Source organism: Schistocerca cancellata, chromosome 7 (assembly GCF_023864275.1).
Source record: "Schistocerca cancellata isolate TAMUIC-IGC-003103 chromosome 7, iqSchCanc2.1, whole genome shotgun sequence".
Taxonomy (NCBI): domain Eukaryota; kingdom Metazoa; phylum Arthropoda; class Insecta; order Orthoptera; family Acrididae; genus Schistocerca; species Schistocerca cancellata.
The window spans coordinates 40970930-40985196 of NC_064632.1; the positions used below are offsets into that span (position 1 = coordinate 40970930).

Consider the following 14267-nt stretch of genomic DNA (forward strand, 5'->3'; position numbering starts at 1 on the left):
TGAAGGACTTAAGATCAAATAAGGCAGAAGGGGTAGATAACATCCCAGGAAGTAGCAACAAAATGACTGACATCTTGGATATTCGGGAATCCAGCTGGATATTCGCATCATTCTGGCACAATATTACAACAGCATGCCTTGCTGTCTTCTTCAGGTACTACCTGAGACTGGTCCTTGGGTCAATCGAGTCCAGTATTTATGCCTGGAAGGAGCTGGGCGTTCCGTCTTTGGTCCACGCCGAGTCGAGTGTTCCCTCTGTGGTCTGTGCCCACCAGACTCGGCTTCAATGGACACCTCCAGTCACAGATGTTCCGACTGCCATCCGCGCCCGTTTTGTCCGTCCCCAATGGTTGTGGACATCATATGAGGTGTATCAGACCCGAACTGAGATGTTGGGTACGCTGTCTCATGACTGTTACTATGATTGTAACAGTCATGAGACAGCGTACCCAACATCTCAGTTCGGGTCTGACACACCTCAGATGATGTCCACAACCGTTAGGAATGGCCAGAACGGGCGTGGACGGCAGTCGGAACATCCGCGACTGGAGGTGTCCATTGAAGCCGAGTGTGGCAGGCGTGGACCACAGTGGGAACACTCGACTCTGCGCAGACTGAAGACGGAATGCGCAGCTCTTTCCAGGCATAAATACTGGGCTCGATCGACCCAAGGACCAGTTTCAGGTAGCACCTGAAGAAGTCAGCAAGGCACACTGTTGAAATATCGTGCCAGAACGACACAAATGTCTGGCTGGATTCCCGAATATCCAAGATGTCAACAGATCGCCGGGAAAGCATGAAGAATTACAACAAAATGACTATTCACATTGGTGAGTAGTGTATGAGCCTGACGACATACCATCTGACTTTCGGGAAAATATCTTAATTCCGAAGACTGCAAGAGCTGCCAGGTGCAAAAATTATTGCACAGTCAGCGTAATAGCTCATGCATTCAAGTTTCTGGCAAGAATGATATACAGAAGAATGGAAAAGAAAATTGATGATGTGTTAGATGACGTTCAGTTTGGTTTTAGGAAAAGTAAAAGCACCATAGAGGCAATTCTGACGTAGTGGTTGATAGTAGAAGCAAGACTAAAGAAAAATCAAGAAATGTTCATAGGATTTTTCATTCGGCAGTGTAAAATGGTGCAAGATGTTCAAAATTCTGAGAGAAAAAGGGGTAAGCTATAGAGAGAGATGTTTAATATACAGTATGTACAAGAGCCAAGAGGGAATAGTAAGAGTGGATGATCAAGAACGAGGTGCTCACATTAAAAAGTGTGTAAGACAGGGATGTAGTCTTTTGCCTATACTGTTCAATCTGTACATCGAAGAAGCAATGATGAAGATAAAAGAAAGGTTTAGCAGTGTGATTAAAATTCAAGGTGAAAGGATATCAATGATGTGATTCACTGATGACATAGCTATCCTGAGTGAAAGTGTGGAAGAATTACTTAATCTGCTGCATGGAATCAACATTCTAATGAGTAGAGAATATGGAACAAGAGTAAATCAAAGAAAGACGAAAGTAATGAGAATTAGCATAAATGAGAACAGTGAGAAACTTAACATCAGGATTGTTGGTAATGAAGTAGATGAAATTAAGTAATTCTGTTACTTAGGCAGCAAAATAGCCAGTGACAACGGAGCAAGGAGGACATAAAAAGCACTGGCAAAAAGGGCCTTCCTGGCCAAGAGAAGTCTACTAGTATCAAACATAGGCCCTAATTTGAGGAAGAAATTTCTGAGAATGTGTGTTTGGGGCAAATCATGGTACGGTTGTGCAACATGGACTGTGGGAAAACCAGAACAGAAGATCTGAGATGTGGTGCTACAGACATATGTTGAAAATTAGGTGGACTGATAAGGTAAGGAGTAAGGAGGTTCTGCGCAGAATTGGAGAGAAAGGAGTATGTTTAAAACTCTGACAAGCAGAAAGGATAGGTGATAGGACATCTGTTAAGACATCAGGGAATGACTTCCATGGTACCAGAGGGAGCTGTAGAAAAAGACAGAGATTGTAATATATCCAGTAAATACAGTATGTGATCAAAAGTATCAGGACACCCCCAAAAAACATAAGTTTTTCATATTAGGTGCATTGTGCTGCCACCTACTGCCATGTACTCTATATCAGTGACCTCAGTAGTCATTAGACATCGTGAGAGAGCAGAATGGTGTGCTCTGCATAACTCACAGACTTCGAATGGGGTCATGTGATTGGCTGTCACTTGTGTCATATGTCTGTACTTGAGATTTCCACACTCCTAAACATCCTTATACTCCGTACGTCGAGAGAAGAGCTCTGACAGCTGGCAGCGCAGTTACCAGTATTCGACACGGACGGGCAGCGAGCCAGTAGCAGTCGTCCAGCACTACGACAACACCGGGGTGTTGCCACGGTAATGTAAACAAAAGCTCACAATCTGATTGGCTGTTGTGGATGCACGAAGCACATGCACTAAGGCTGTGTCAACTGTCAGTGCTCTTCTCTTGCCATATGCACTGTTGGTCCACTGTTTCCGATGTGATAGTGGAGTGGAAACCTGAAGGGACACGTAGGGCACAAAAGCATACAGGTTGGCCTCGTCCGTTGACTGACAGAGACTGCTGGCAGTTGAAGAGGTTCATAATGTGTAATAGGCAGACATCTGTCCAGACCATCACACAGGAATTCCAAACTGCATCAGGATCAACTGCAAGTACTATGACAGCTAGGCGGGACGTGAGAAAACTTGATTTCATGGTCGAGTGGCTGCTCGTAAGCCACACATCACGATGGTAAATGGCAAATGATGCCTTGCTTGATGTAAGGAGTGTAAACATTGGATGATTGAACAGTGGATAAATGTTGTGTGGAGTCACACAATGTGGCTATCCAATGGCAGGCTGTGGGTATGGTGAATGCCTGATGAACGTCATCTGGCAGCGTGTGTAGTGCCAACAGTAAAATTCGGAGGTGGTGGTGTTATGGTGTGGTCATGTTTCCCATGGAGCTGGCTTGCACCCATTGTTGTTTTGCGTGGCACTATCACAGCACAGGCCTACATTGATGTTTTAAACACCTTCTTGCTTCTCACCGTTGGAGAGCAATTTGAAGATGGCAAGTGCATCTTTCAACACAATCGAGTACCTGTGCATAATGCATGGCCTGTGACGGAGTGGTTACACGACAATAACATCCCTGTAATGAACTGACCTGCATGAGTCCTGACCTCTGACCTGAATCCTATGGAACACTTTGGGATGTTTTGGAATGCCGACTTTGTGCCAGACCTCACCAACCAACATTTGATACCTCTTGTCAGTGCAGCACTCCATGAAGAATGCGCTGCCATTCCCCAAGAAACCTTCCAGACCTGATTGAACATATGCCTGGGAGAGTGGAAGCTGTCATCAAGGCTATGGGTGGGCCAACACCATATTGAATTCCAGCATTACCAATGGAGGGCACCACGAATTTGTAAGTCATTTTCAGCCAGGTGTCCGGATACTTTTGATCACATAGTTAATTGAGGACATAGGTTGCAAGTGCTACTCTGAGATGAAGAGTTTGTCATGGGAGAGGAATTTGTGGTGGGGTGCATCAAACCAGCCAGAAGACTTATGACTCAAGAAAAGAAACGAACATTATGTTGACTCTCTGTGGAAGACATTGTTCATTCATTCATTTTGTGAGCTGTAATGTCCACCATCTAGTCCAAAAGGTAATTGTTGGTAACTTAAATAATTGAAATTACAATTTTAACAAACAGTGATTGCTATGGCTTTGATTACCTATTATCACGTTGTGAAATGAGCGTCTTCTTACCTGAGATCCTTTCCACCCCTCCTAAAGTGGGGTTCCATCGCCACCCAACCTTTAGAACATCCTAGTCCATCCCTATGCCACTCCCAACCCCAACCCTGTGCTACGAGGATTTATCCTTGTGGAAGACACAGGTCCAAGACATGCCCAATCCAGCCATCCAGCACTTCCTATTCCAGTAGTCACAGGTTTATCCTACCCATAGGGGCTGGGCTACCCGTGAATGCAGCCATGTCATTTACCAGCTCTGCAGCAACCATTGCACAATTTTTTATATTGGTATGACTATCAACCAGCTGTCCAACAGTTTAAACAGCCATTGTCAAATTGTGGCCAAGAACTGTGTAAACCACTCTGTGGCACAAAATGCAGCTGAGCATAAAATGCTTGATTTCAGTGGCTGCTTTACTACCCAAGCCATCTCGTTCCTCCTCTGGACCACCAGCTTTTCTGACCTCTGTAGATGGGAATCATCCTTGCAATACATTCTCTGCTCCCATAATTATCCCAGCCTCAACCTTTGGTAACATACTGTTCCCACACAGTCCACGTAACAGTTTCCACCCCCTCTGTCCTATCATTTCTTCTCCATTCTTATCTCCCAACCTCTTTGTTTGTCACTCTCTACCAATGCATTCCATTCACCCCTCTTTCCCTCCTCCTGTCATTTTTCCTCCACCTCCCTGCCCCATAATCTCCTGAGACTGTGCCTGTTCGCAGTCTAGTCCTTGCACACTCTGCCAGACAGCGTTCCTCTGTCCCTCCACTTGTTCACTACTATCTCATTCCCTTCCACTTGACCCCCACCCAGGTAGCTGTATTCTGGCCTGAGCTGCTGGGGCTGGTGGTCATGTGTGTGTGAGGTGTGCTTGCTTGTGTGTATAAATGATGTCTGCTTCCCTGTTTCTCTTTTGCTGATGAAGGCTGTGGCCAAAAGCTTTGTCTAAGTGTCTTTTAATTGTGCCTGTCTGCAACGTAATGTGTGTTCTTTATGTCAAGTAGCAATCTATCTTTTCCTACAATAGTGATAATTATGATATTTTAAAAGTAATTTAGTTTCATAGCTTCCACCACTGTGGCCAGACTGAGTCATAACTGTGCTTGGTGGGAGCAGCAATCTGATAGTGGGGATGAGGAGGCAGCATGCGTGAGGGGGGGGGGGGGGGTTAGGGTGGCAGAAAGTGTAGTGTTACTTGTGATAGTGTGCAGGGGTCAAGGTAGGGACAGGGACAGGGACAGGGACAGGGACAGGGTGGGGCTGCTAGGTATCATCAGGAGTTTGGGGGGGGGGGGGGGGGAGATCGTTGTGTTGTGCTGGAGTGGGAACAGAGAAGAGGATGGGTAAGTTAGGTCAGGGACTAGCAAAGGTCTCCCCAGAGACATTATGGAAATGTAGGATATATTGCATGGAGAGTTCCCACCTGCATAGTTCAGAAAAACTGGTGTTGGTGCTTAGAATCCAGATGATACAAGCTGTGAAGCAGTCATTGATGTGAACTACACTGTGTTGGACAGCATTTTTCAGCAACTGTATAGTCCAGCTGTTTCTTGGCCACAGCTTCTTGGTGGCCATTCTTACAGTTTGGTTTGTAAAGCACATAACTGCTTTCACAGATAGCCCCGCTTTTGATGGAATAAAAGATGCCTGTGACTGGACTGGAGTAGGTGGTGGTGGGAGAATGTATGTGACAGGTCTTGCATCTAGGTCTGTTGCAAGGATATGAGCCATAACACAAGGGATAGGGGTGTGGGTGGAGTAGGGATGGACAACGAATAATAAATAATAATAAAATATAATCAAACAAACTACTGCAGAAAATGACTATAAAACAGACATCATAAACAAACTGAACAACAAGGTAAAAATGAAACATACGAATAGCGGCCAGCCACTCAAGAGCACAACCAAATGATCTGAACCCCAGAGGCAGTACACACAGACAACACAGCAGATCACGCCACATCAGGATAAAGAGACAGATGGTACACACTAACACACGACAGCAAAGTAACACACAGAATTGGAAACAGCTTGAAAGGGCAAGGGATCCCAATAACATTCAGAACGAACAACACAGTTCAGAAAATCCTAAGACCAGTCAGAAAAATCTCAGACAGATTCAGCAGCACTGGAATATATCAACTCACATGCAACTCCTGTCAGGCCCAATACATAGGACAAAGAAGCAGAAACTTCCGAACGAGGTACACAGAGCGCCTGAGAGCTCTAAAGAGTGACAGCACACATTCAACTTTCGCAAAACATGTAATGAAAAAAACCATAACCGCACTAATATCGAAATCTACACGTTCTGAAACACAGCAACAGTCTATACTGACAACTTACAATAGAAGGAAATTACTACATACAAAAGGCTATAGTAGAAGGGAAGAATGCAATAAACAAAAACACACACTTTGCAACAACACACTCTTTACTGCTCTGAGAGAACTGACCAAGGACACAGAACAGAAAGAAGAACAGACACGCAAAAGAACCACTTCCCCATCACACACAGAGACATAAATAAGGAACAGAATTCATCGGAATTCCCGCTAGTTTACATAGCCTTCTCGTAGCGTGCAATACACCTCTCACGACACGTGCAAACATGAAGATGGCGTAATGTTTTTGATCATAGACAAAGTGCGAAAGTTATGTTTTTCTGTGTATAGAATCTGCTACATGCCATCCAACAAACATGAGTACATGAATAATTAAATAACAGTCCCGTACACACCAAAACTGGATTCCACAACACTACCGCAACCCCCAAGTGTATATTGCTGACATACTAAGTTCACCTTTTAGTATTTGTTTACTAACAGCTGTTCACACATGTGATTTCCCTAAATCACTCCAGGCAAATGCCGGGATGGTTCCTTTGAAAGGGCACGGCCGACTTCCTTCTCCGTCCTTCCCTAACCCGATGAGACCGATGACCTCGCTGTTTGGTCTCTTCCCCCGAACCAACCAACCAACCTGTTCACACAGTTGCAGGTGACATGATGTACGCTGAGAAAAAACGGCATAAGAAAAAAGCACAGAAAAATATGCAGCAAACAGTGACAGTAAAAACATGGTTGGTTGGTTGGTTTGGGGAAGGAGACCAGACAGCGTGGTCATCGGTCTCATCGGATTAGGGAAGGATGGGGAAGGAAGTCGGCCGTGCCCTTTCAGAGGAACCATCCCGGCATTTGCCCGGAAAACCTAAATCAGGATGGCTGGACGCGGGATTGAACCGTCGTCCTTCCGAATGCGAGTCCAGTGTAGTAAAAACATGCCATAATGTACAATAAATAAGGTGGTATGAAAGTATCCATAGAAAACTATATTTCAAAAAATGAACAGTAAAAATGTTGATAATGTGTTACTGTGTTTGTATAACTATGCTATTTTCTGCATGTTTTATATTAAAAACACTGATGATGGTGGCGCAGTGGTCAGCACACTGGACTCGCATTTGGGAGGACGACGGTTCAATCCCGTCTCCGGCCATCCTGATTTAGGTTTTCCGTGATTACCTTAGATCGCTTCAGGCAAATGTCGGGATGGTTCCTGTGAAAGGGCACGGCCGATTTCCTTCCCCATCCTTCCCTCACCCGAGCTTGCGCTCCGTCTCTAATGACCTCGTTGTCGACGGGACGTTAAACACTAATATCCTCCTCCCGGTACTTGTCGCCAAAACTAGTTTGGTAAATAAATAAGTGAACAAATAACAAGGTGTGTTGCATCATGGCAGACTCAATTCTGACATTGTTGTTTCTCTATGCAAACATGGACCAAATGGAAGAGTTTCAAGATAAAGTAATGGATAAGGATACTGCTTAGGTTTTGGGCAGCAGAATACCACTGTGGGAGGGGTGGGAAAAATAGTGGGTAGAATATTCCAGACCCTCCCAACCTTGTCCAGAAATATATTTCCATGCCTTGTTTCACTAGTCACTACCAGCTCCCACATATCCACTGTCCATCCGCAAAGGGGCACTCCCCTCGTTACTCAGTGCCACCCAGGACTGTAGCATCTGAATTACATTCTTTGCCAGGTTTGAAGTACCTCTCGTTGTGCCCTTAAATGAGGAATACCATACTCATCATACGTCCACCCCTTCCACAATGGTGTTCTGCCAGCCACCAAACCTACACAAAATCCTTATTCATACCTAGTTCATCCCTGTCCCCAACCTCTTGCCTCATGGCTCAGGTCACTGCAGTAGACCTAACTGCAAGACCTATCCCATACATCCTTCCACCACCACCTACTACAGTCTGGTCACACGAATTTTCTATCCCATCAAAGGCAGGGCTACCTTGAAAGCAATCAAGTACTTCACAAACTAAGCTGCAACCACAGCACTGCTCTCTATGTGGGTATGTTGACTAACAAGCTGCCTGTCCACATGAATAGCCACCGACAAACAGTCGCCAAGAGAGAGCTGGACTACACAGTTGCTGAAAATGGTGCCCAACACAGTGTTCTTCACTTCAGTGACTGCTTCACAGTCTGTTCCATCTGGATCCTAACTACCAACAACAGCTTTTCTGAATTGCACAGGTGAGAGTTCTCTGTACAATATATCCTACATTCCTGTAACATCCCTGGCCTCAACCTCCACTAGTCCCTGTGCTGCCTTTACCTGTCCTCTTCCCTGCTCCTGACTCCAACACTAAAGTGTTGGCCATGTAGGAAGTTATTGAGAACTTTTTGTTAGACTGCTGGGGACTTGCCACTTTTCTCAGCCGAAACGAAACTAGATCGGGATTTTATTCATGCCTACATGCTGCTGACTTAAAAGTGGATTGACCTTTAGCATCAAACCCAAGTCAGTGGTGCTCATCTTCTGCCCATGTTATTAGTGTGTTCCCATTATCATTGCAATCTTTGTATTTGCGTTGCTTATTACCCTAATATATAGCAGGATCAATATGTGAGAGGATAACTTTGGCTGGCCAGGATTGGCTGGTGGTCTGTAATTTTTGGAGATCATGATGCTTCCAGTTTTCACAACAACATCATCAGTAGACATGGAAACAAGAGATTGCACCAGAATAGAATTTGGTTCCAGAACTAGTTGCCAGGTAATACGTATTTCAAAAGTAATTCCATAAAGGTAAGATGTTGTGGAACCCACAAAGTCAGGATTCAGTGCACTAAATGCAAGGTGAACTATTGGTGCTGCTGAATTCATTTGTAGAGGCAGTTGAATAACAGAAAAACTAAGGCAGAGGAGGCTGGTGGGTGGCATTTTATTTGACCTTTTACAGATGCTCATGTGATCAGCTTTTGACCCCATTCCCATCATAGGCTCTATTGCCATATATGTGCAATTTTATACATCTCAATCATTCATTTGCATATCCAACAGCCCGACTAAGTCTGCTACCAAAATATGATCTATCATCAGCACTTGTGCTACAAGTAGGCTGCTATACTTTGCATAGTTTTATGCCTTGCTGTTACATGCACATAACATTTTGAGGCATTTCACTACAAGCACAGAGAATATTTTTTCTGAAAAGTGTTCCAGTCATTTTAAACATGGATTACAAACAGTCTTGACTGTAATAAAATGTTTATTTCAGTGGTTACTGGTTTCAGTCAGTATGTGACCATCCTCAGATCCTTATACCATGATGGTAGACAGTGGCAGTGAATGGAGCAGGTGTTATGACTCAATGAACATCAATTGCTCTTGGAATCATAATGCCTGCTCTGTTCACCACCACTGCCTACCAGCATGGTACGAGGGTCGGAGTATGATCATATACTGACCAAAACCAGTAACCATTGAAATAACTTTTTTTGTTGTGGTTGAGGCTGTTTGTAATCCATTTTAAAGTACTTTTAGCCAGATCATTGTTTCATCATGAGAAATGTTCTGAAAAGTTACTGTTTGATCCATGTTATAACTGGCATCAGTTCAAGAATCACAGTGTTTTATATAGAAATGACCACCATTAAACTGGCTGAATGCGCTCAGTACCCAAATGTTGAATATGCTCTATGGCATGACTTAAAGGGATGTTAGTGCCTGCTATGCCATAGTTCCTCTGAACTTTTAAAATCCTTGCATTGGATATTTGTTTGGACTTAACCTCTATTAACACATTCTGTCCTCTTTTTTTTTTTTTTTTTTTTTCTTCCTTATCATCTTTTTTAGGATTCTGTACCTTAATCAGTGAAAACAGAACCCTTATATGCTCACTTCATTGTATGTCTGTCTGCCCAACGGTTAAGGTCACGTTTTCTCAAGAAAGGCTAAAAGTATCAAGTTGGAATTTATGTCACCTACTAATGTCTATGGTCCCTTGGTGATGTAAAAAAAAAAAAAAAAAAAAAAAAAAAAAAAAAATTAACCTCTTAAGTCAATGTAATCAAAAGATACAGCCATCTGTAAAGATCCATTTACCTTAAGAATGGGCAAAGATATTAAGTTAAAATGTACTAAGCCCAGTGGACTCTTGGCAATGGAAAAAAATTTAAGCTTCTATGTCAATGCAATCAAAGATATGGCCATATATGTTACATATTTCGAGACTCACTCACTCACTCATCAAAGCCTGTAGATGAACCTTCTATATATATGCTGTCGCAAGGTGGTCTAGCGGTAAAGCCCATACCTGGAAACTGAGGGATCACTGTATTGAATCTTGGTTGGACCACAGATTTTTCTATCTGTGTTTTAACCACACTTTCACTTTTCAGTGATATGACAAGTCACCAGGAATAACACATGATTTAGATTCTATGCTAAACCAAAAGTCCCCATTTCTCGATTGGATAATTGGGTTAGGTTAGGGACACACAAGTCACAGAAGTGGTGTCCAAGAGAAGACTTGCACCAGGCCATTGAGCCACAAATATTATTATTATTATTATTATTATTATTATTGTTGTTATCATCATCATCATCATCGTCATCGTCATCGTCATCATCATCATCATCACCATCACCATCACCATCACCATCTATATACATAATTATATCTAAAAAGAAAGATGATGAGACTTACCAAACAAAAGCGCTGGCAGGTCGATAGACACACAAACAAACACAAACATACACACAAAATTCTAGCTTTCGCAACCAATGGTTGCCTCGTCAGGAAAGAGGGAAGGAGAGGGAAAGACAAAAGGATTTGGGTTTTAAGGGAGAGGGTAAGGAGTCATTCCAATCCCGGGAGTGGAAAGACTTACCTTAGGGGGAAAAAAGGACAGGTATACACTCGCGCACACACACACATATCCATCCGCATGTACACAGACATCTCTGCCCAAACTCTTTGCCTTTACAAATGTCTGCTTGTGTCTGTGTATATGCGGATGGATATGTGTGTGTGTGCGAGTGTATACCTGTCCTTTTTTCTCCCTAAGGTAAGTCTTTCTGCTCCTGGGATTGGAATGACACCTTACCCTCTCCCTTAAAACCCAAATCCTTTTGTCTTTCCTTCTCCTTCCCTCTTTCCTGACGAGGCAACCATTGGTTGCGAAAGCTAGAATTTTGTGTGTATGTTTGTGTTTGTTTGTGTGTCTATCGACCTGCCAGTGCTTTTGTTTGGTAAGTCTCATCATCTTTCTTTTTAGATATATTTTTCCCACGTGGAATGTTTCCCTCTATTATATATACATAATTAAGTTTATTTGGAACCCTCATAGCATGAGTCCTTCTGGCACTTGTCTGGATTTTCAGTCTGTTCATTCCTATTCCCTTAATATATATTTACTTTGCACTCTGTCATGATTATCTCTGGACTGTAGACGGAACAGTGCACAACAATGTGCAATCATTAACCTCCTGCTCTCTTGGACACATCTCTCTTCATCTTTGTTGTGCCTCATCCTCACATGAGGTGAGTCCCACTCATCCTGAGATCTGAGTGATCTGACTTTCCTTTTTAGCCTTCCCCATCCAAGCCCTCTCTCCTCCTAAAGGAAGGAAAATATAGTTTCAAAAGCTAGGCTAGTCTCATGTAATTTTATGCGTCTATTGGCAGTACTAAATTTTCACATCTGAAGATACACCAGCAATTTGTCTCATCATTTTATAGTTTTCCCAAGTGAATTTTTCACTGTGTACTTGCTCTCATTAACAGATCTCTATGTGACAGATTTTGAAGGATGCATAAAGTAGGCTTATACAGAAGTAAGCCCCATATGATTTATTTGATACCTCTTAAACACTCCCCTTTTGGCTATGATTTATCCTAATATTTTTTCTATATTTGAGTTAGTGATAGAGGATTTAGAAGGACACAACTTCTGTAATGATGAAGCCATTGAGTGGCATGTATACTATATTCATCTGTTTTTTTCCTTGAGTGGCATTTGTACTATATTCATCTGTTTTTTTCCTCTTCAATGAAAGGATCTAGAAGCTGCATGTCTGTTGGAAAAGGTATTTATATTGAAGGAGACTTTGTAGAATAATTACAGACTGCTGTTTTTCTTTGTTTGTCACCAGCAGATTCAATAAGAACAGTCCTGTTTTATGTTCAATGTCAAATTGTTACATGTATTATTGTAATATTTATGCTTGCCATAATTATATTGTAAAATCAAATTAGACTGTGTGTACTGTTGTAGAAAAGTGGAGACATTTATTAAAGTTTCTTATTATTCACAGTTACGTGACCTCAAGGCTGTTGGTATTAAGTTCTTTCATGTCCTCTACCCCAAAGAAAAGAAAAGCCTGTTAAAAGAATGTGAGTAAAGTTTCCTTACTGCATGTTTGTAAATCTCTCGTATATATTTTTTCATTACAATTTGTGAAATTAATTTCAGGGGATCTTTGGGGACCATTACTTCTCTGCACTTTTATGGCTATGTAAGTAATTGTTTGAATAAAGTAAAATGCAGAAAGGGAAATAAGCATACTACAATTACTAAAATTTTATGAAAAATATTTGACGAAAATGGAAGTAAATATTGAGCCTAACTGCATGAAACTAAATATTGAGTGTTCGGAATAGTTTGAAATCACTACTTCAAGGAATAAAAAATCCAGGATGGAATAACACTAATATCTTTGTTACTTCATCAAGAGTTTTTCTTTCCTATTTGCCTTTTGTGTGTCTTGAATATAATATATGTTCCATTACATTTGAATCTTTGCCTTACTTTCTGTAATGTGTCCATTTAGTGTCATTTTGTTGATTGTAAGTACACAAGTGAAGGCTACCAGTTCAGTTATTGGTTTTGAATAACTGTCAGTCATATCACAGTTTCCATTTTCATGAATTTAACATTTTTATCATTTGACATTCAGGTATATGCATCATTTATTTGACTCTGCTGTGTAAGTTTTGCATTGAATTTGCACATTATGAGGAGTAATTATACTATGCATATTATTTGCTGCAACTGATGACAAATTGTAGCTTTGAGTCAGTGCATGAGGAGAACTCAAATGTCATAATTGGTAGCACATTGCCTTGGAAATGGTAGGGACCTGGGTTCAAATCTTGGTCACAACACACAGTCTTAACTTTCACATAGGATCATTGCAGATTGTTTGTAATTTGTATTTATTGTTCGTTCTTCACTCAACATTACTTCTATTTAGGATTCTTCAAGGCTCATCTGAAGTGGCAAATGATTCAAAAGATGGAGGGCCAGAATTTGCAGAGGTTTTTGTGATTGTCTGGATTGGATCAATGATAGTAACAGTGAATTCAAAGCTCCTTGGGGGAAATATGTGAGTACAGTGTGGCTTCATGTAACTCTTTTGCTGAATATTTATTCCATGTCTGTCTATTTAATTGTTGTTTATTTATTTATGTGCTTTACCAAATTTAATATTAAAGCACCAGAAAACATGATCATTGTGAAGACAGTTATAAAAAATGCTCTTTTTTGTTATTAAATGCTCTGCCTGGATGATATTATGTCTCACCTAATTATAATTCATATCTGAAATTGACTTTTAATCATTAGAATTTTAGCCCAACTAATAAACATAAATGTTCCAAAATCTTAGACCATGTTGAAACACTGATAATACGGGTTGATTTTGTAGGTGGTAGGTGTTTATTCATAACCCCCCCCCCCCCCCCCCCAATGAACCATGGACCTTCCCATTGGTGGGAGGCTTGTGTGCCTCAGTGATACAGTTAGCCATACTGTAGGTGCAACCACAATGGAGGGGTATCTGTTGAGAGGCCAGACAAACGTGTGATTCCAGAAGAGGGGCAGCAGCCTCTTCAGTTGTTGCAGGGGCAACAGTCTGGATGATTGACTGATCTTGCCTTGTAACAATAACCAAAATGGCCTTGCTGTGCTGGTACTGCGAATGGCTGAAAGCAAGGGGAAACTACCGTATTTACTCGAATCTAAGCCGCACTTTTTTTCCGGTTTTCGTAATCCAAAAAACCGCCTGCGGCTTAGAATCGAGTGCAAAGCAAGCGGAAGTTATGAAAAATGTTGGTACATGCCGCCACAACTAACTTATGCCGTCGAAT

The 14267-nt window shown here is 41.9% G+C and overlaps 1 protein-coding gene across 2 annotated transcripts in view; it reads left to right on the forward strand.

Annotated features, from left to right (window-relative positions):
* LOC126092422 (protein YIPF6) overlaps positions 1-14267 on the forward strand; it is a 77226-nt gene that overhangs the window by 15575 nt on the left and 47384 nt on the right. For both annotated transcript variants that reach the window (XR_007521332.1, XM_049908013.1), the window contains exons 3-5: positions 12434-12512; positions 12592-12634; positions 13373-13504. Coding sequence is in view for 1 of the 2 variants with exons in the window: in XM_049908013.1 (XP_049763970.1) it covers positions 12434-12512; positions 12592-12634; positions 13373-13504 (254 nt within the window). In the remaining variant the exon portion in view is untranslated. The remainder of the gene's footprint in view (positions 1-12433; positions 12513-12591; positions 12635-13372; positions 13505-14267) is intronic.